The following is a 19,045-nucleotide window of genomic DNA, read 5'->3' as shown; positions in this document are numbered from 1 at the left end:
ATAGAGAAGGTCAGAAGGAGTTGCATTGTGTATTTGTGGATTTAGAGAAAGCGTACGACAGGGTGGAGAGAGGAGTTGTGGTATTGTATGAGGAAGTCTGGTGTGTCAGAGAAGTATGTGAGGGTGGTGCAGGACATGTATGAGGACAGTGTGACAGCAGTGAAGTGTGCAGTAGGAACGACAGACTGGTTTAAGGTGGAGGTGGAACTGCATCAAGGATCGGCTCTGGGCCCTTTCCTGTTTGCAGTGGTGATCGACAGGACGAGGTCAGACAGGAGTCTCCCTGGAATATGATGTTTGCAGATGATATTGTGATTTGTGGTGAGAGTAGAGAGCAGGTTGAGAAGAGCCTGGGGAGGTGGAGGTATGCGCTGGAGAGGAGGGGAATGTCAGAAGAAGAAAAAGAAGAAGAAGACAATGGGGAGATGAGATGAGGTAGATTGGCTGGGGGAAGAAACTTTTCTTGTGAATGGTACATGAATTGTATCCTTTCCTAAAATAGTACATTTCCTCAGTTTACATACGTGATGTTTTCTATGTTTTATTGTGAATAAAATATGGGTTTATAGGATTTGTAAATCATTGCATTAAAATTTCTTTTATTTTTTATTTACACAGTGTCCCAACTTTTTTGGAATTGGGTATGTCATCAATGTGTAATGTTGCAGATACACTGTCAGATCTTCCAGAACCTCCTTACACACCCTGAGCGAAGCCGAGGGCCCCGAACACCGCCAGATTAGCATCTGTTTTGTTCTGAGAGCCATTAATAACAGAATCGTCAGCCCAAAGCTGCAGTTGGTAATTATACCCGAGTGACGCGGCCTGCTGAAAGGCATAGAGGAAGATGATCGGGACGATGAAGGCCAGGCCAATGGTCCTGAAATACTCCATGTACATCTCCAGCTTCACCTAGAGGTAAGCGAACAAGTGATTCAGAGCACATACCAAATACTAATAACAACACTGGCACTATTATTTTCTATTTATTCATTCTCAAGCATAAACTTATTCCACTTAGATGAAGGATACAGTATGCTATGTACCATCACAGTCCACTTGAATAGGAACGCCTGTACACCGGCACGTTAATGCTAATCAGTTATCTTGTTCAGCCAGTGACAAAATGTAAAAAGATTCATTCAGCTCAAGCATTTCAGTTCATCTTCGCATCAAACATCAGAATTATCCTTGAAGTTTCTTGAAGTTGCTCAGATCTCAGCATGCACAAAACATCAAACCTTTGGGTGAACAGACCTCAGTAGCAGATGACCACCAAAATTCCACTCATCAGTCAGGAACAAAAATCTGAAACGTTTTCACCCACAGAATCGTCCCTCACTCAGCATTGTTTGTTTTTCACACCATTCTGTGTAAACTCTAGAGACTGTTGTGTGTAATTGGCAATAGATGTCATGGAATCAGCTCGTCTGGTATCAACATCCAGCCTACGGTTGAAGTCATGGACATCTCACCCCTCCCTCATTCCTCATTAATTGAAGCTCTAGACTTGTACTATATCTATGTGATTGTACTCCTGCCACATGACTGGCTGATTAGATAAATATAAATAAGTATATATACAGATGTTCTTATTAAAGACCTGTGAGTGGATGATCATGTTTTGAAATGTGTGTAGACGATTTCACCAACCCAAGTTCACACTGATTGTAGTGATCTTTTTTGTAGCTGTGTGTATGTCCATCTGTCTCACCCGTCCAGTATGTGCTTTATCAGCCTTTGTTAATTTCCGCAGTTCCTCAGAATTCTGCTCTGGCTCTAACTCAGATAAAACCTCCATGCTCTGAATCTCGGTGCTGATCACATCCCCACTGCAACGCAATAGAACGCAGAACATCTCAAACGACGTAAAACAAAAAAGTTAATAAATATTAAGTGCTTTTTTCTGTGTAATTTATTTTACCTGATGAGCTGCTCCTGTGGAATATCCACAGAGAAATCCGTCGTGCTCAGACGTGACACAGAGTTCCTCGCACCTGAAGGAACACGAGAGCCTCCAGCTTTAGTGCACATCTCCACAATAGGTTTTGATCTACACTAGATGGAAAATGTATGGACACCTGACCATAAGATTAGTGCTGTATGTGCTTTTCTCAGACATTCCCTCCCATATTTAGTTCCCATTTACTGTTATTATAAGCTTCACATCTGGGAAGATGTTCCATTAGATTTTGTGGAGATTTGTGTGAGATTCATTTGAGCCACAAGGCTGTTAGTAAAGCAATGTACTGATGTAGGCGAGGTGAGGAGGCCTGGGGTGCAGTCAGCGTGAGAGACCGAGAAGGAGGAAGAGAAACAAAGAAAAGAGAATGGGACAAAGAGACAGAGAGAAACACAGAGACACAGGGAGAGAAATAGAGAGAAAGGAAAAGAGAGATAAAAAGAAACAGTGTTTTCACAAACCACATAAACAATTCATCCTAAAGGTGTTTAATAGGGTTTGGAGCTCTATAGCAGGAGATCTTCATGGAGCTGACTTTGTGCACAGGGGTGTTGTGATGCTGGAACAGGTCTGAGTCAGACGTTCTGTTTGCATGATCTCTTACCCTTATTGATGAAATTATCTTCACTTTTGGGTTCAGTGTTTGAGAAGATCTTAAGGAAGTCGGCGAACGAGTTCCTCCTCTCGAGCAGCTCCGTGTACAAGCCTGACTCCGTAACCTGGCCGTCCTCCATCACCAGGATGAGGTCTGCTTGATTCAGGAAGCTCAGCCCGTGGGTCACCAGCACACGTGTCTGAGAGGAACAACACACACACACACACACACACACACACACACACACACACACACACACACACACACACACACCTCTGAAAAATTACCAACAAACCTCAAAAAGATCCTTAACCCCCAAAAAACTAACTTGTGTATGTCCAAATGAACGTACCTTATTTTTGAGGACTCCTTTAGGCCCGATAACTTTATCGAAGATGTGCTGACCCACGTGTGTGTCGACGGCAGACAGAGGGTCATCCAGCAGGTAAACGTCAGAGTTTCTGTACACGGCTCGTGCTAAACTCACCCTCTGCTTCTGCCCGCCGGAAAGATTCAGACCCTGAACAACAAAGTTCTTCTAAAATAAATATTATAAACCCTGGGGAGGAACGATGATCACGGGAAACTTTGAAAGCGTCGCAGAAGCAGCCCTAAATCTCAGCTGTCTAATTGTGAGCGTACTGTACCTTCTCTCCGATCTCCGTTTCATCTCCTCCAGGGAGGATCTCCAGGTCTGGAAGGAGAGCACAAGCCTCCAGAACTTTCTGATAGCAGCTTCCTTTCATCTGCTGCCCGAACACGATGTTCTCCTTCAACGTGGCGTTCTGGATCCACGCCTGCTGGGGCACGTACGCCACCGAACCCTGACCGACACACATCATACACATCATCTCTAATTCATTCCTGCTGCATTATATCAGTGATACCTGAATGCCTTACTATAGATTTGACAGTGGAAGGCCATCAGGGCCAGCAAGGCTTTTTCTTCTAAAAATCAGAATCACTGACTGAATGTTTCAAACAATTTTTGTCTTGTTGATGTTAGAGTTTCTATCCAATCAGATTTCAGCCGTCACATCATGTGTTGCCAGGGTCAAAGAAATCTGCATCAAGGCCTAAAGTGTTTGAGATTTTGTGTTGGCCACAGTGAGGCCGTCTAGCAGGCGTCCAGTAACATCAGTATTTTCACGTCCTCCGATTAGATGTTTAGAGAGCGCACTAGTAAGAGCTCGCGAACCGCATCTGTAACAAACTGCACAAGCTCAAACACATTCATGTGGATTTAATCACTGTTTTTTCATTTCACAATAACTGACAGAAAATAAACTGATTTGGTCGCAGATACACTTAGAAGTGCTTTAACAAGACGGGCTTTTCAAGACATTGTGAGTAAAAAATCGACCAAAACAGTTTAAAACGTTTGTTGAGCTTTTACATGAAATATTTATACTTCCTGTAAAATTTGCACACAAACACACAATTTGCCTTCATTTCAAATCCCCAGGAAAACCGAATGTAATGCCCGGAAAAACTGCGGTTGCGGTGCAGCTGTGGCTCCAGTGAAAGGAGACGTGTTGAATCGTGTCCATTGGGTTTCTTGCTTTATGACATTTATTCTCACTCTATGAGATTCCTGTCTGTGATGCAGCACTCTGTTCTACTGCGTTTCTCTATAATATTGAGGGTGTCTATAGACGTGGTGTCATAATGTTGGGATTAAGAGCTGGATTGATTCAGGCAGGACACCATTGAAGGCCTGGGGTGAATTGCCATGGCACATCACTGGTATACTTTCTGTGTGTGTGTGTGTGTGTGTGTGTGTGTGTGTGTGTGTGTGTGTGTCTACCTTTACTGTGACATTTCCACTCTTCTTTTCCATCTCTCCCAGTATGGCAGAAAGAAGAGAGGATTTTCCGCTGCCCACGTGACCCACCACCACCACCAACGAGCCGTGAGGCACTTTCACATTCACTCTATAATACACATAATAACAAAAACCATCTCTGTGATCATCATTTAATAATAATGATAATAATTTTCTATTTACATAGAACTTATATACAATTGATTTCAATAAAAAATAGATTATAGATAATGAATTTATAATTATTAATATTTTATAATAAACAAAATCATCTAAATACTAAGACATTTTCCACACACATTTTAAATGGTAAAAGGGTTTTTAATTCGCTGTGGTACAAGAGAAATAAAATATTTTGGGACATGGTTTGAAGCAGGAAATCTTCATCACATCATTAATTGTTGCTCTATCAAGTGTTTTATGCTTTATTTATTATTAATAGCTTACCTCTTCAAACACAGCACTCCGTCTCTGCTCCAGCTGAAACAGCCGTCCTCTATCACAATGCTGTCACCCTCTGGGAAAAAAAAAAAACCCTGCTATATAATAATAATAATAATAATAATAATAATAATAATAATAATAATAATAATAATAATAATAATAATAAAATTATAATAATGAACCCTGAACCCTGCCAGATAGCAGTGCTATAACATTTGCATAGCAGCTTAAAAATGTATATATACATATATTTATTATTATTATTAAATATATCATATAATATATTAATTAGTATTTTTTCATTATTTATTTGCCAAAAATAATATGCACAATTTTATTTTTATTTTATAAATATTTTTGTTGTCATACTGTGTTTTTTGTGATGAATTTTGGATTTCTGTCCTGTTCGTTTGCCATGCATTTCTGCTTTTGTCCACAAGGTGTCCTTATTGTTGCTCCATGTTGTTTTCCTGTCCTGTTCCTTTTTCATGTATTTCTGCTTTTGTCCACAAGGTGTCCCCATTGTTGCTCCATGTGGTTTTTTTGTCCTGTTCCTTTGCCATGCATTTCTGCTTTTGTCCACAAGATGTCCCTATTGTTGCTCCATGTTTTTTTCCTGTCCTGTTCCTGTCCTGTTCTGTTTTTATATATATATATATATATATATATATATATATATATATATATATATATATATATATATATATATATATATATATATAGTTCCTAACTACAATGTGTGTGTGTGTGTGTGTGTGTGTGTGTGTGTGTGTGTGTGTGTGTGTGTGTGTGTGTGTGTGTGTGTGTATAGATGCTGCAAATCTGTAGTAACCCTTCAGTGCTGACAAGGAATATGATGTCCAGATGTTGATTTGATGCTCACCTGGAGTGTATGGAGCTCTTAAAACTGCGTCCTCTTTCAGCTCGTCCTGACACAGAAACTTCCCAAGACGTTTGAGAGACAGAACAGCCTGAAAACAACCATAATCTTCCTCACTACTGTCCTTTATATACACATATACATTATATATAAATAATGAACCAAAAAGTCTTTATTTAAAGTTCTAGAGTCAGTAAGAACACAGTGGATTAGACTTGTATTAATGGGGACTTGATGGGTTTCAGACTCACCTGCATGGTGGTGCTGATGGCAAAGGGAAGTTGACTCAGCGGTGTCTTTAAGATATTGATGAGTGCCAGACAGACAAAAACCTTCTGAGCGTCAAGGATGTTTTTCTCATCGATAAGAACGTAAAATCCGAACATGGCGAACGCAATCTGGACACACAAAAGCCCTCATTTAGGTTTTAATAGCAGCGGAAAATTACCAGAGGGGATTATTAATGAAGTGTGTCAATTCTAAAAATGAAGATTCAGAATGTTGGTTCTATAACAGGAGGTGGGGCCTCTGACTGTTAGACCTAAGAAAAGAGGCGTGGCTTTTGAGTATCCATCCTAAGGAAGATGTGGTGGCTTTAGTGCATGATTTTCACTACCTGAAGGGGTGTGGCCTGGAGGGGTGTGGCCTCTTTTAGTAGCAGTAATCTCTGTAAAAGAGGCTTCTGCTTTTATCTACCATGCCTGTTTAAAGAGGTGTGGCCTCTGTATCTGTTATTCCTATATGAAGAGGTGTGGCCTCTGTACCTGTTATTCCTATATGAAGAGGTGTGGCCTCTGTATCTGGTATTCCTATATGAAGAGGTGTGGCCTCTGTACCTGTTATTCCTATATGAAGAGGTGTGGCCTCTGTAACTGCCATTCTTAAGGGGTATGGCATTAATATCGTTCTGTCTAAATAAAGAAGTAACGACGTCTGCACCGTACATTTCTATAAGAGGTGTGGCCTTGGTATCTTTCTGTGTCAGTGAAGGAGGTGTGGCTTCTGTACCTGCCATTCATATTTAAAGGGGTGTGGCGTTGGTATCTTTCAGTCACAGCAAAGGAGGTGTGGCTTCTACATTTGTCATTACTATTTAAAGAAGGTGTGGCCTCTGTGCCTTTCAGTCCCTATGAAGGAAAGAAGGCAAGAGGATAGAAAATTGCGTCGCTACTTTACATCACAACAAAACCATTATCTGCGACTCACCAGGAAGGTGGAGGAGTTGAAGGAAGCGACGGAGATGGAGTAAAGGATTTGTGATTTCTTTAGTGCCTTCAGTTCCTTCTCCCGGAAACTCAGCACTCGCTCTTCGAATGCTTTCTCCCAGGCGTAAAACTTCAGGATCCTTATTCCGCTCAGAATCTCATTCATCAGCTTTATACGTCCATCCATGTGCTTCATCTGAACCTCCTGAGTGCAGATACACACACAGCGAAGGGGCATGCGATCAGCATATAGTCTGCTTTTGAAAAGTCATGGGAAGATACTGGAAAAGGAAACAGGCAGCATTGTTTTTATATGTAAAGTTAATAACAAACCTGCAGTTTGCTGCGCATTTTGGCGATGACGCCGTTCAGAGGGAAGATAAAGATCACCGTGGTGATACCGGCCAAAGCCGAAGGGCCCAAACGCTGCAAAATAAATATAAACGTCCCAATTCACTGCCAAGAATGTGGATTTAATTCAAATAAATTAACACAATGATATTTCTCCTTCCTTTAATGTGTTCTGCAAATCAAATAGAATCGAATCTAATAAGTGACATCTGATCGAGTTTCTTGTTGAATTCTGAAGCAAATGTAAATGTTTTTTTACCTGCCAAAGAAAGAAAAGGCAAAGGCTGATTTCAATGGGCGCCAACCAAACGGCGTTAAAGTACACTACAAAGTCCATCAGTTTCTGAGTGTCAGTGGAGACCAAGTTCACGATCTCTCCCACTGTACACGTCCTGCGAGCAGCACTGTTGATCACCAACGACTAGGGAGAGAGTGAGAGAGTGAGAGTAGGAGAGTGAGTGGAAGAGAGTAAAAGAGTGAGTGTGAGAATGAGTGGAAGAGAGTGAAAGAGTGAGTGTGAGAATGAGTGGAAGAGAGTGAAAGAGTGAGTGTGAGAGTGAGAGAAAGAGAGAGAAAGAGTGAGTGTGAGAGTGAGTGGAAGAGAGTGAAAGAGTGAGTGTGAGAATGAGTGGAAGAGAGTGAAAGAGTGTGAGAGTGAGAGAAAGAGAGAGAGGACAGAGAAAGTGAGAAAGATTAAGAAGCATCCAGTTCAAAAGAGAAACAAAGTAACAGGGAGAGAGAGACAGAAGAACAGACAGAACAGAAGTGAGAGAGGTGAGGGAAATATTAAGAGAAGAGGGGAGAGAGAGAGAGAGAGAGAGAGAGAGAGAGAGAGAGAGAGAGAGAGAGAGAGAGAGAGAGAGAGAGAGAGAGAGAGAGGTGGACAGTAATGAAGTAAATGTAATTGGTTATTGTATTTGAGTAGCGTTTTTATGTATCTATTTTACTGAAGTCTTTTTATTTGAGAGACTTTGCTGCATTTCAAAGTCAAATATTTGACTTTTTACTCAAATACATTTTGTGAAATCAGTCGTTCCTTTTTATTTATGAGCCAATAGAAAGAGCGAAAGACAGATAAAAAAAAGTGAGAGTAAGAAAGAAAGAGAGACTAAAGATAGAGAGACTAAAGATATTTTTATTTTCCTGTTCCTCATAAATGACTGAGTGTGTATCAGGATTTCTGCACGTAAACGCTGAACGTGATGATCTCGAGACGTTACCTTCCTGTAGACGAGCCCCGTGATGGCCGTTTTGACCCTCATGCCCACTGCGAAGCAGCTGTACATGTACTGATGGTTACAGAGCGACTGCAGGCATGAGAGCAGGAACATGGAAAAGGCAAAGAAATAACCCTTCCACAAGGGGGTGCTCTCGTCTTTTACCACATCCAGCAGCAGGCTAAGAAGCAAATAAAAACATCATAGTGTGTATACATGAACAATTTCAATTAGTTTATGATTTACAGGTTTTTTTATATCCTTTTTACTTATTGATAAAAATTAATACATTGAGATGGTTTGGACATGTGCAGAGGAGGGACATGGGGTATATCAGTAGGAGAATGCTGAGGATGGAGACACCAGGAAGGAGGAAAAGAGGAAGACCAAGGAGGAGGTTTATGGATGTGGTGAGGAAAGACAGATTGGTTTAAAAGAGGCAGATGTAACGGACAGGGGGGTATGGAGAAGGATGATCTGCTGTGGCGCCCCCTAATGGAAGCAGCTAAAAGAAGATAAAAAAATAACACTCTTCTGACCTGAGCAGCTGAGGGATGGAGAACATGAAGGCGTCATGGACGAGGAGACAGAGCGTTCCTGACAGAAAGCACGACCCGAACGATTTAGCCAGCAGACGCAGCAGGAGGAAACCGGCGCTCTGCTCCTGACGGAGTTTCTGCAGGAGCTGTGTTTGCTCCGTGATCTTGGAGCTCAGGGTTTGAGACACATTGATACTCCGCTCCTGTCTGAGCACCAAGGAGAAGATCACAAGGTTACATCGTGTTTTTATATCACACCATGAAGACTGGCAAATATTATATTATATATTCTATTGTATTGTATTGGTAGGAGAATGCTGAGGATGGAGGCACCAGACAGGAGGAAAAGAGGAAGCCCAATGAGGAGGTTTATGAATGTGGTGAGGGAAGACATGCAGGTGGATGGTTTGAAAGAGGCAGATGTACAGGCTTAAAAGTTCATGTGTGCATGGGATACAAGTTGGCATTTGTATCGCAATGCATCATTTTTAACATGTTTGCTTTGGTAAAAAGCGATTTATTTATATAATTATTAGTAGATGCGCTTCTTTTATTATTTAGAAAGTGACCAATAATTTGTGACCAATATTTTCTATGCTGATTGTTTTTTCTCGTCGCTAAACTGTTTCTCGATCGCGTTCTCTCTGCTGCTACGTGAATATGACGTATTGCAACAGTACAGAGAACGAGGCGTGTCCTGAGAGTCACATACAAATACAGATTAACATGGCAGAGGTAGAGCTGCGTCTTCCTGGAGACAGAAGAAGAAAAAAAAAAAGTCTGCCTTTATTTTATCCTTATTTATTTATTTATTTATTTATTTATTTATTTATTTATTTATTTATTTTTGTGAAAGGGTCTTCGATAGAAGTCAGAAGACACTTTAGTAAGTTGAGATACATTACATTGATACACTGATGATTTGCTGTCTGTCTGAACCACAGAAATAAAAGTCAACTATCTGCACCATATTGAATCTTAGAGCATCAAACTTTTTCTATCGCATTGTTTCACATTGAATCATATTGTGTTGAGTTGAATGGAAATCGGATCACACTGCATCGTAATAGGGGTGGAATCGTATCGTATCCCATCGGTAGCTGCTTCACATGTATCTTTTAATGTATTGTATTGTTGGCTATGCTTCAAGATTTAAATCACATCGGCCTCAGTTATGGAGATGATCATCCCTAATGGAAGGTCGAAGGTTGGATCCTCTGAGGTGACCCCTAACGTGACCAGCCAAATAAAAAATTCAAAACTGTTATAATATATTTTATATTGTATAATATTAGTTTTTCTCAGTCGCATTGCAGAGTTTCTCAGATCAGAAATTAAATTCTCAAAACTACTTGTTCAACCTCTACATCAATTAGTCATTTGTGCTCATCATAAAAACGTTTCTCGTTGCTTTGATCAAATTGCCAACACTTTGGTACATTCATTTATTTGATTGTGTTCAAGTGTCTGCTGTTTCCTACATTATCAGTTGTTTATGTTCATGTTGATCAAAATATATTATACTGCTTACACCTGATAGAGTTTTAACCCCCAAAACATCTCAGCATCAGTTCACTGTAAACGTCATTGAATGCAAAATTTTTAAACCAGTTTTCATCAAAATTTTGTTTTGTGTAAATGTGTTGAATTGATGAATTGTGCAGATGAATCTTGATTGTCACTATTGAAGGCGAGTGAACGGCATCGAATGAACCTTCAATTGAAGACAGAAACACAGAAAAGCAATTTCTGGAAATGGATGAACAACAAGGAAATGAACGGACACTTACTACACTACAGTAAAAGTATAAATCCTGTTCGGTCTCTTACAATCGACATAAATCAAATATGCAATCAAATAAATAGTTTTAAACTGCTGAAATTCATGGAGGTCCCCTGGTGGTCTAGTGGTTAGGATGCGGCGCTCTCACCGCTGCAGCCCGGGTTCGAACCCCGGTCAGAGAACCGACCTCAGCCACTCTTAGTGCCGGTCCCAAGCATGGATAAATGGGGAGGGTTGCGTTAGGAAAGGCATCCAGCGTAAAAACATGTGCTAAATCAAACATGCGGAGGATCCGCTGTGGCGCCCCCTGATGGGAGAAGCCGAAAGAAAGTTTTAAACTGCTGAAATTCATAGATGCCTCATGCATTTTCAATTATTGTGATACAAACTGTGGTTTACATCAGAAAATACTGAATCTGTGCAACATCATACTGACAACATTGTGTTGTGCTGTTTGTACAATTTGTTTACTGGATTGCAGATACGCTCCAAAGCAACTAAGAAAAAACGAATATTAATAAGAAACATCCAGTCCACTATTCTGATTGGTTAATTTCTCCTCCGAGTTTTATAAGCTTATGAAATACACTGTAGGGCCAGAAGTATTGGGACACCTGCCATTCTCAACCCTATGTGCTGCTTCTCCAAATTGTTACCACACATTTGTATTTGGCGTTTTTGGAATGAAATATTTCCTTTACTTGAGTAAGGAGACCCAAACCTGTTCCAGCAATATGATGCCAGCTCCATTAAGATATGCTTTACATTTGATGGAAGTGTGTGGAAGATCTGCTAAAGAGCTCCAACCCTATTGAACATCTTTGTGTTGAATGTGAACACTGACCGCACCCCAGGCCTCCTCACCTTCTCACCTACATCAATACCAGTATCTGAATGAGCACAAATGCCCTCAAAATCGAGTGAAACATTTTCCTGGAAGAGTGAAGGTTATTATAATAAAGAAGATTCATTTCAGGACCCGAGGTTATAGAAAAATCTTTTTGCCATCAAATATTATCCCGTAGGTTTTTGTCTTTCTGTACGTAATGTCATCACTGAACAAGCGAGTTCTTACTGTAACTCTGCACACTGTGTGCTCCACTCTCTCTCCAGATCACCGATGATTTTCTCAGACGTGTCTTCTTCTCGTAGAGACCAGAGATCTTCTGTTGTTAAAGGTGAACGATATCCTCTCACAACCAGCCTGAAAAAAAAAACACACTCATGACACTGATGTTAATTTCACCTTCATTGCTGTTACAATTATAACTGAAACCACAGGATTAGTGTATGATAATAATTGTTGAAGTGTGTTGCAGGTTTTCTATATTGAGCAGCACATCTTTTCGAAATGTACAGAAAAGTCTATATATATATTATAAATATTATTTATTTTATAGTGTTTGTTATATTTTTTATAAATAAAAAAAATGCATTTATTAAAGAAATTTTTATATACATATATACAGTACAGACCAAAAGTTTGGACACACCTTCTCATTCAAAAAGTTTTCTTTATTTTCATGACTATGAAAATTGTAGAGTCACACTGAAGGCATCAAGGGCTATTTGACCAAGAAGGAGAGTGATGGGGTGCTGCGCCAGATGACCTGGCCTCCACAGTCACCGGACCTGAACCCAATCGAGATGGTTTAGGGGTGAGCTGGACCGCAGAGTAAAGGCAAAAGGGCCAACAAGTGCCAAACATCTCTCGGGGAACTCCTTCAAGACTGTTGGAAGACCATTTCAGGTGACTACCTCTTGAAGCTCATCAAGAGAATGCCAAGAGTGTGCAAAGCAGTAATCAAAGCAAAAGGTGGCTACTTTAAAGAACCTACAATATGACATTTTTCAGTTGTTTCACACTTTTTTGTTATGTATATAATTCCATATATAATTCCACATGTGTTCATTCATAGTTTTGATGCCATCAGTGTGAATATACAATTTTCATAGTCATGAAAATAAAGAAAACTCTTTGAATGAGAAGGTGTGTCCAAACTTTTGGTCTGTACTGTATATATATAGACTTTGGAAATGAGCTGAACAACTTCTGATGTGTGTAAAACCTGCACTTTATGGCCAAAAGATTGTGGACATCAGACTATTTCTGAGCAGTCCATTCCATATTTAGTCTCCATTAGCTGTTTAAATAACCTTCATTCTTCTGGGAAGTTGTTCCACAAAATTTCATTGGAGATTTGTATGAGACTCATTTAACCACACCGGTGTGTGTAAAGTCAGATAAGGTGAGGAGGCCTGGGGTACAGTCAGTGTTCTTCAGTTCATCCCAAAAGTGTTCAATAGTGTTTGAGCTCAACAGCAGGAGATCTTTCAGTCCATTTCATGTAAAATATATCTTTATGGAGTTGGTTCTATGTACATAGGTATTGTCATGCTGGAACAGGATTGGGTCTTCTAGTTCAAGTGTAGGGGAAATTTCATGCTAGAAAATGCACCCAAAGATGCCCACTGTAATTGTGTGCCTCCGATTTTTGTAGTAACAGTTTGGGGAAGAACCACATAGGGCTGGAAATGTTGAGTGTCCTAATACTTTTCGCATCACCGTTTATTAAAAATGCTTATAAAACTATATTAAACTCACCCACTGAACCACCAGAAAAGCGTTTTAGACAGAAAAGAAGCATCTTCGACTGGACACGGGTTCTGCTGGAGAAGCGACAATGAGTTGGTAACTGGTAGAAATCCTAAAAACACTACACATTATTTTTGCTCAGACAGAAAAGAAAACTGTAAGCGCTTGTGAATTCTGCGGTACCGTCACGTGGCCTGGTTTCAGAGCGTGAGGTCGCTGATCGGCGAAACAGCTGAGGATAAGCTGAGCGAGCTCAAGAGACAAGCAAGAGAAAAACACCACCAACTGCATGGCACCTCGTGAGAAACCCTGTGAAAACACACACAGAGCTCTGTTCAGAACATTTCACCCAAAGGCTTGTCTTTATTTCAGCAATTTGTTGCATATTCAACAAAGCTGGAGGAAAAAATATTTTTAAATATATACCCAATAACATATCAATAAATCTAGATTAAGAGTTATACACTACCGGCTCGGATCTCTAGATCCCTGTACACATCTACAGTGTGTGTGTGTGTGTGTGTGTGTGTGTGTGCATGTGTGAGCATGTTCATGTATCCTTTGAGGTTTCCTGAGTGACACAGTAATAATGTGTGGCTTCACTTCTGGCATCTGTGAACCAGTAAATTCTTGAACATCAGTGCTAACAATTAGGTTTAATTGCAGGAAAAGTCTGTCTTAAGACTTGTGCGAACATGTTCTTTTCACACTGCGCTTTTCAGTCCCAGTGAAGGAGGTTTGGCTTCTGTCTCTATTCGAATCAGTTACAAAGGAGAAGGTGTGTCCTCTGTCTCTATTCTAATTAGTTATAATGGAAAAAGTATATCCTCTGTCTCTATTCTAACCAGTCACAATGGAGGAGGTGTGGCCTCTGTATTCTAATCAGTTACGATAGAGAAGGTGTGGCCTCTGTATTCTAATCAGTTACTATGGAGGAGGTGTGGCCTCTGTATTTTAATCAGTTACTATAGAGGAGGTGTGGCCTCTGTATTCTAATCAGTTACTATAGAGGAGGTGTGGCCTCTGTCTATAATTAGTCACAATGGAGGAGGTGTGGCCTCTGTATTCTAATCAGTTACTATAGAGGAGGTGTGGCCTCTGTATTCTAATCAGTTACTATAGAGGAGGTGTGGCCTCTGTATTCTAATCAACCACAGTGGAGGAGATGTGGTGAGTAGCTGTGGCCTCTGCCTCTATTCTGATCAATTACAGTTGGAGAAGGTGTGGCCTGTCTCTATTCTATCAGTAATAGTGGAGGAGGTGTTGTTGAGTGGGTGTGGCTTGTGTCTTAACTTATTTATTACATTGGAGTAGGTGTGGCCTCTGTTGCTATTCTAATTAGTCAATATGCAAAAGGTTTGGCCTTTGTCTCTATTCTAACCAGTCACAATGGAGGAGATGTGGCCTCTATTCTAATTAGTTGCAATGGAAAAGCCGTGGCCTCTGTCTCTATTGTAATAATTTATAACAGAAGAGGTGTGGTATCCATGTCTATTCTAATCAGTCACGGTGATGCAAATGGCCACAGAGTCTGTTTAAACACAGCTCTGATTGTCCAAATAAAACATACACAGATACATTTTGACAGAGTACAATAAAAATGCATTCTGATCCAGAGGCTTACAAATAAGTTTCAGCTCAGTAATGAGTGTTAATTGTGATTTGATTTGCTTTAATATTTCACAGAGAGACATTCCTACTTCTCGCATGATGGTCTGGATGTTTGCTCTGAAAGGAACAATCAAACAAATCATCGTCAGCGTCCAGTAGAGGAAAAGGAATAGGGAGGAGCGGCAGCCCATTATTCTCTCCAGGTGGATGATACACACTGCCAAGATCTACACACACACACACACACACACACACACACACACACACACACACACACACACACACACACACACACACACACACACACATATACACCAGCTGTTTTTGTCATCTGGAATATTTTGTGTTTGTGGGTCTGATCCTATTTTGTTCTGCAATTTTTAGTATTTTTAATAAAATCTCAATATTCCTGTGAGAATTTAGCAGCTAATTGCTATACTGATGTCACTGGGGAACATTGTTATTGCTAGCACTTCTGCAATGTCAAATATAAGACATGAGGTTCAGGTTTTAATGCCCCTCAGGAGACTTCTTTTATTCCTCACCATGTTCCAGTGATATTACAGTTTTCCTCAGTTGCTTTGAGGCATTTTTTGAATCATTCTTAATATTTTTTAAATCAGTAAGTGCATTAAACTATGTGCTAACTATTAACTATTACTATTTACTATTAACTAAGTGCAATAACTACTTTATACCCATTGCATTGCTGCTCACCATTGCCTAACTTACCATTGTATATATCCACCTGATTTCTGTTTATAGTAATAGCCACATATTATGTTCATAGTACATATCCTTCTGTAAATTTCAGTTTATAGTAATAGCCATCTGTATTATTATGTTCTTAGTACATACACATCTGTAAATTACATTTCGTTGCCTTGTACTTGTACATGTGTAATTACAATAAGGTTGCATCTAATCTAATCTAATCTAATCTAATCTAATTTCTCAAAACAATCAGTACAAACAGAACAACACAATGGATTTCATGTAAAAGTCTGTACTTTTTTTTCAAAATCCTTAATTCATCTCAAATTATTTGTGTCAGTGAACATCTCATTGCCATCAGAATAACAGGCCCTTTTGTCATTGTGCACAAACACGATCGTCAAAATGTTTAGTTGTGTCGTCTGTATGGTGCACGGTTTCAATATTTCCTGATGTAAACTACAGTCCGGATTACAATGATATAAAATGCACAAGGCAGAATTTCTTCTGTACGGCATCTATGAATTTCAACAGCACAAATGTTCACATTACTGTAGGTGGGATATTAATTGCAAGAGTCCTACAATTGTAGGATTTACACTTTTACTGTACTATTACGTTTGTAAATAAAAAAAATTAATTGAATTGAAAAATAGTTTGTAATTGATTTTGAACTGGTTAGACGTAAAGGTGAGAGATAACGAGGGAAAAAAGAGAGAAAAAAGGAGGAGGTGTTACCATGGTGATGATGCGAATGATCGGGTTCACCAGGAAAACCATGTGCTGCTTGATCTCGGTTCTCTTCTCGATCAGCAGATAGAGCAGCTCCAAAATGTTAAATAACACCAAGCACACACACAGAACCTAAACACACACACAAACATATCCAGACTCTGACATGCATGTCTTATTTACTACAATACGTAGACTTGTAGTCATTTCTGCTCACTGTTTTGGCACAGCAGAGTCTGGAGAACGAGATGCGGCCATGATGGAAGTGCTGGAGATAGAGCAGGTAAAAAGGACTGCACACCCACAGGTAGAAACAGGGGACCCAGATGAGAACTGTGTGCTGAAAACACCGCGTCAGGTCCGGGTTTAACGTGTACCACGTCACGTTCCAGTCCTGAACGCAAACACAAAATCGAATCTGTAACATAATTCTTAAAATGTTTTATATTTTATCTCTTAATGAACATGGACACCCAATATAAATGTATAATCTTCATGGTGTATAGTCTAAACCTGGACACAGATGAATGAAAGTACAATCTATAATATAAAAAACAAAAATACAATGAATCCTATACAATAGTTACAACAATAATAATTACTCTATACACCAAATACTCTACATTCTTAATAAAAATGTATTGTACATTAAATAGTAATTGTTGCATTCTATATAGAGTATTGAAGGTGCATATGAAGCAGATACCGATACGATACGAAACGATTCACCCCATTACTGTATGATGCAAAGCGATCTGATTAAAATTCAATTCATCACAATTTGATACGATGCAATGGAAAAAATTATACTCTGCAATTCAATATGTTACAGATAGTTCACTTTTATTTCTTTGCTTCAGACAGGCAGCAAATCATCAATTGCCTTCTGACTTCTAACGTATGACACCTTTCACACACACGCCTTTGTAGTGCAAATTAGATGAAATAAAACCAGACTTCCTTTTCCTGTTGTGTCTGCAGGAAAATGCAGCTCTACCTCTGCCATGTTAATCTGTTAATCTGACTCTCAGGACACGCCTCGGCCTCCGTAGTGTTGATACGTCGTATTCATGTAGCAGCAGCGTTGCTGAGAGAACGCGCTCGAGAAACAGTTTAGCGAGGAGAAAACAATCTACATATAAAATATTGGTCTCAAATTATTGGGCACTTTCTAAATTTCGGTACTGGTATTGGCACCGGAGTTCTGCGGTACAGGGCTTTCGGGTCTGTACCGAATGAAATCCTTTTTCCGTGCAGGACATAGACAATCTGAGTTCTCTCAGGAATGTATTAAGTGGCGGACCGCAAGTTTGTTTAGTTTCTGTCTCGCACTTTAAATGCATTTTATTATTATTTTTATTATTATTAAACATAAAAACAATCGCAACAATGCCAGGAGTATAAAAAAAGAAACTAGAGTCCATACCTCAAATAATATTTTTCGCCTATGCATGAAAACGCTAAAGAATCCATAGCGCTAGCATTAGCCGTAGCCACATTGCGGTTAACCCTAGTCAATTTCAAGAAATTCTCTCAAAATGAGAAAATCTTGACAATTCCACATATCGAGGGAGTGAATGAAAAACAAATTTTAGTGTTTATTCCTTTCATCCTTTAAAGTATGCTGAAATAAGTAGAACAGTTAAGTAGAACATATCTTCAGAAAATGAAATATTAAATGTAAAACACACACACACACACACACACACACACACACACACACACACACACACACACACACACACACACACTCATTTATTTTTTCCATTTATTTAATTTTATTTAATCATTTTAATTGGTGCCAATTTAATTGATTTCTAAATTTAATTATTATAATAAGTATATTTAATTTTTTTTATAAAATATGATCAAATATTATTGTAGATATTATTTTACCAAGCAGGCATTTCATTTTGAATTGTTTTAAAAATGTACACTGTTTAATAAACTTGTAGTGAAACGTAATTTATATAGATTACTATATAGTACTGTATTGTAAATGTAACAAAAATTGTGAATTATTTGTCATAAATGTGGTATTTACTACTTTAAATAATTTTTTTATGTCATTTCTGAACTCTTTCTTTCTCATTTCTTGCAATCTATTATTATTATATATATTTTGGTTGTATTAATCTGGGTTTATTGAAGTTTTGAAATTTCATAAGAAAAAACATTTTCAATCTTCAGACATGTTCATGCATGTCTCATCTGTCACTGTTTTAGTTTGGTAGCTTTAGGCTTTAAATTAACTCCAGAGAAAGTGTGTGTGTGTGTGTGTGTGTGTGTGTGTGTGTGTGTGTGTGTGTGTGTGTGTGTGTGTGTGTGGGGTGCGTATAAGTGTAAAGAAGCAATATATTAAATCTGGACAAATTGAATCCCCGCCTTTAATCAATCCATCGCTTTATCTTAGGTAGTTCATTTAGATTTGTACCTAGAAAGCAGCTCAACTGTTCTATTAAACACACACACACACACACACACACATGTACTGGCATGCACCGCTGCCACGTGACGTCTGATTCGTTTACAGTGTTTTTATTCCTGCCGCTAATAGTCCATGTGCTGACCCTGTATATTTACATACAGG

General features: G+C 39.2%; 1 protein-coding gene across 4 annotated transcripts in view; it reads right to left on the bottom strand.

Moving 5' to 3' along the window:
• Positions 1 to 19,045, bottom strand: part of LOC310740286 (multidrug resistance-associated protein 1-like) — a 44,192-nt gene that overhangs the window by 9,336 nt on the left and 15,811 nt on the right. The window contains exons 2-22 of one of the 4 annotated variants that reach the window (XM_083566827.1): positions 16,673 to 16,849; positions 16,462 to 16,587; positions 15,099 to 15,236; positions 13,582 to 13,707; positions 13,408 to 13,472; positions 11,878 to 12,006; positions 9,020 to 9,226; positions 8,484 to 8,661; positions 7,523 to 7,684; positions 7,246 to 7,338; positions 6,914 to 7,117; positions 5,959 to 6,105; positions 5,711 to 5,798; positions 4,831 to 4,900; positions 4,366 to 4,492; positions 3,206 to 3,382; positions 2,911 to 3,078; positions 2,568 to 2,757; positions 1,925 to 1,997; positions 1,715 to 1,832; positions 705 to 912 (exon numbers count right to left, since the gene is read on the bottom strand). In XM_083566827.1, the coding sequence (XP_083422953.1) occupies positions 705 to 912; positions 1,715 to 1,832; positions 1,925 to 1,997; positions 2,568 to 2,757; positions 2,911 to 3,078; positions 3,206 to 3,382; positions 4,366 to 4,492; positions 4,831 to 4,900; positions 5,711 to 5,798; positions 5,959 to 6,105; positions 6,914 to 7,117; positions 7,246 to 7,338; positions 7,523 to 7,684; positions 8,484 to 8,661; positions 9,020 to 9,226; positions 11,878 to 12,006; positions 13,408 to 13,472; positions 13,582 to 13,707; positions 15,099 to 15,236; positions 16,462 to 16,587; positions 16,673 to 16,849 (2,971 nt within the window). Of the gene's footprint in view, positions 1 to 704; positions 913 to 1,714; positions 1,833 to 1,924; positions 1,998 to 2,567; positions 2,758 to 2,910; positions 3,079 to 3,205; positions 3,383 to 4,365; positions 4,493 to 4,830; positions 4,901 to 5,710; positions 5,799 to 5,958; positions 6,106 to 6,913; positions 7,118 to 7,245; positions 7,339 to 7,522; positions 7,685 to 8,483; positions 8,662 to 9,019; positions 9,227 to 11,877; positions 12,007 to 13,407; positions 13,473 to 13,581; positions 13,708 to 13,867; positions 13,917 to 15,098; positions 15,237 to 16,461; positions 16,588 to 16,672; positions 16,850 to 19,045 lie in introns of those variants that run through there. The other 3 variants (XM_083566828.1, XM_083566829.1, XM_083566830.1) reach the window with 3 other exon arrangements.

Source organism: Silurus aristotelis (assembly GCF_946808225.1).
Source record: "Silurus aristotelis genome assembly, chromosome: 17".
NCBI classification, from domain to species: Eukaryota; Metazoa; Chordata; class Actinopteri; order Siluriformes; family Siluridae; genus Silurus; species Silurus aristotelis.
The sequence above is the reverse complement of the archived record's forward strand: the minus strand, read 5'-3'. Positions and strand labels throughout refer to the sequence as shown.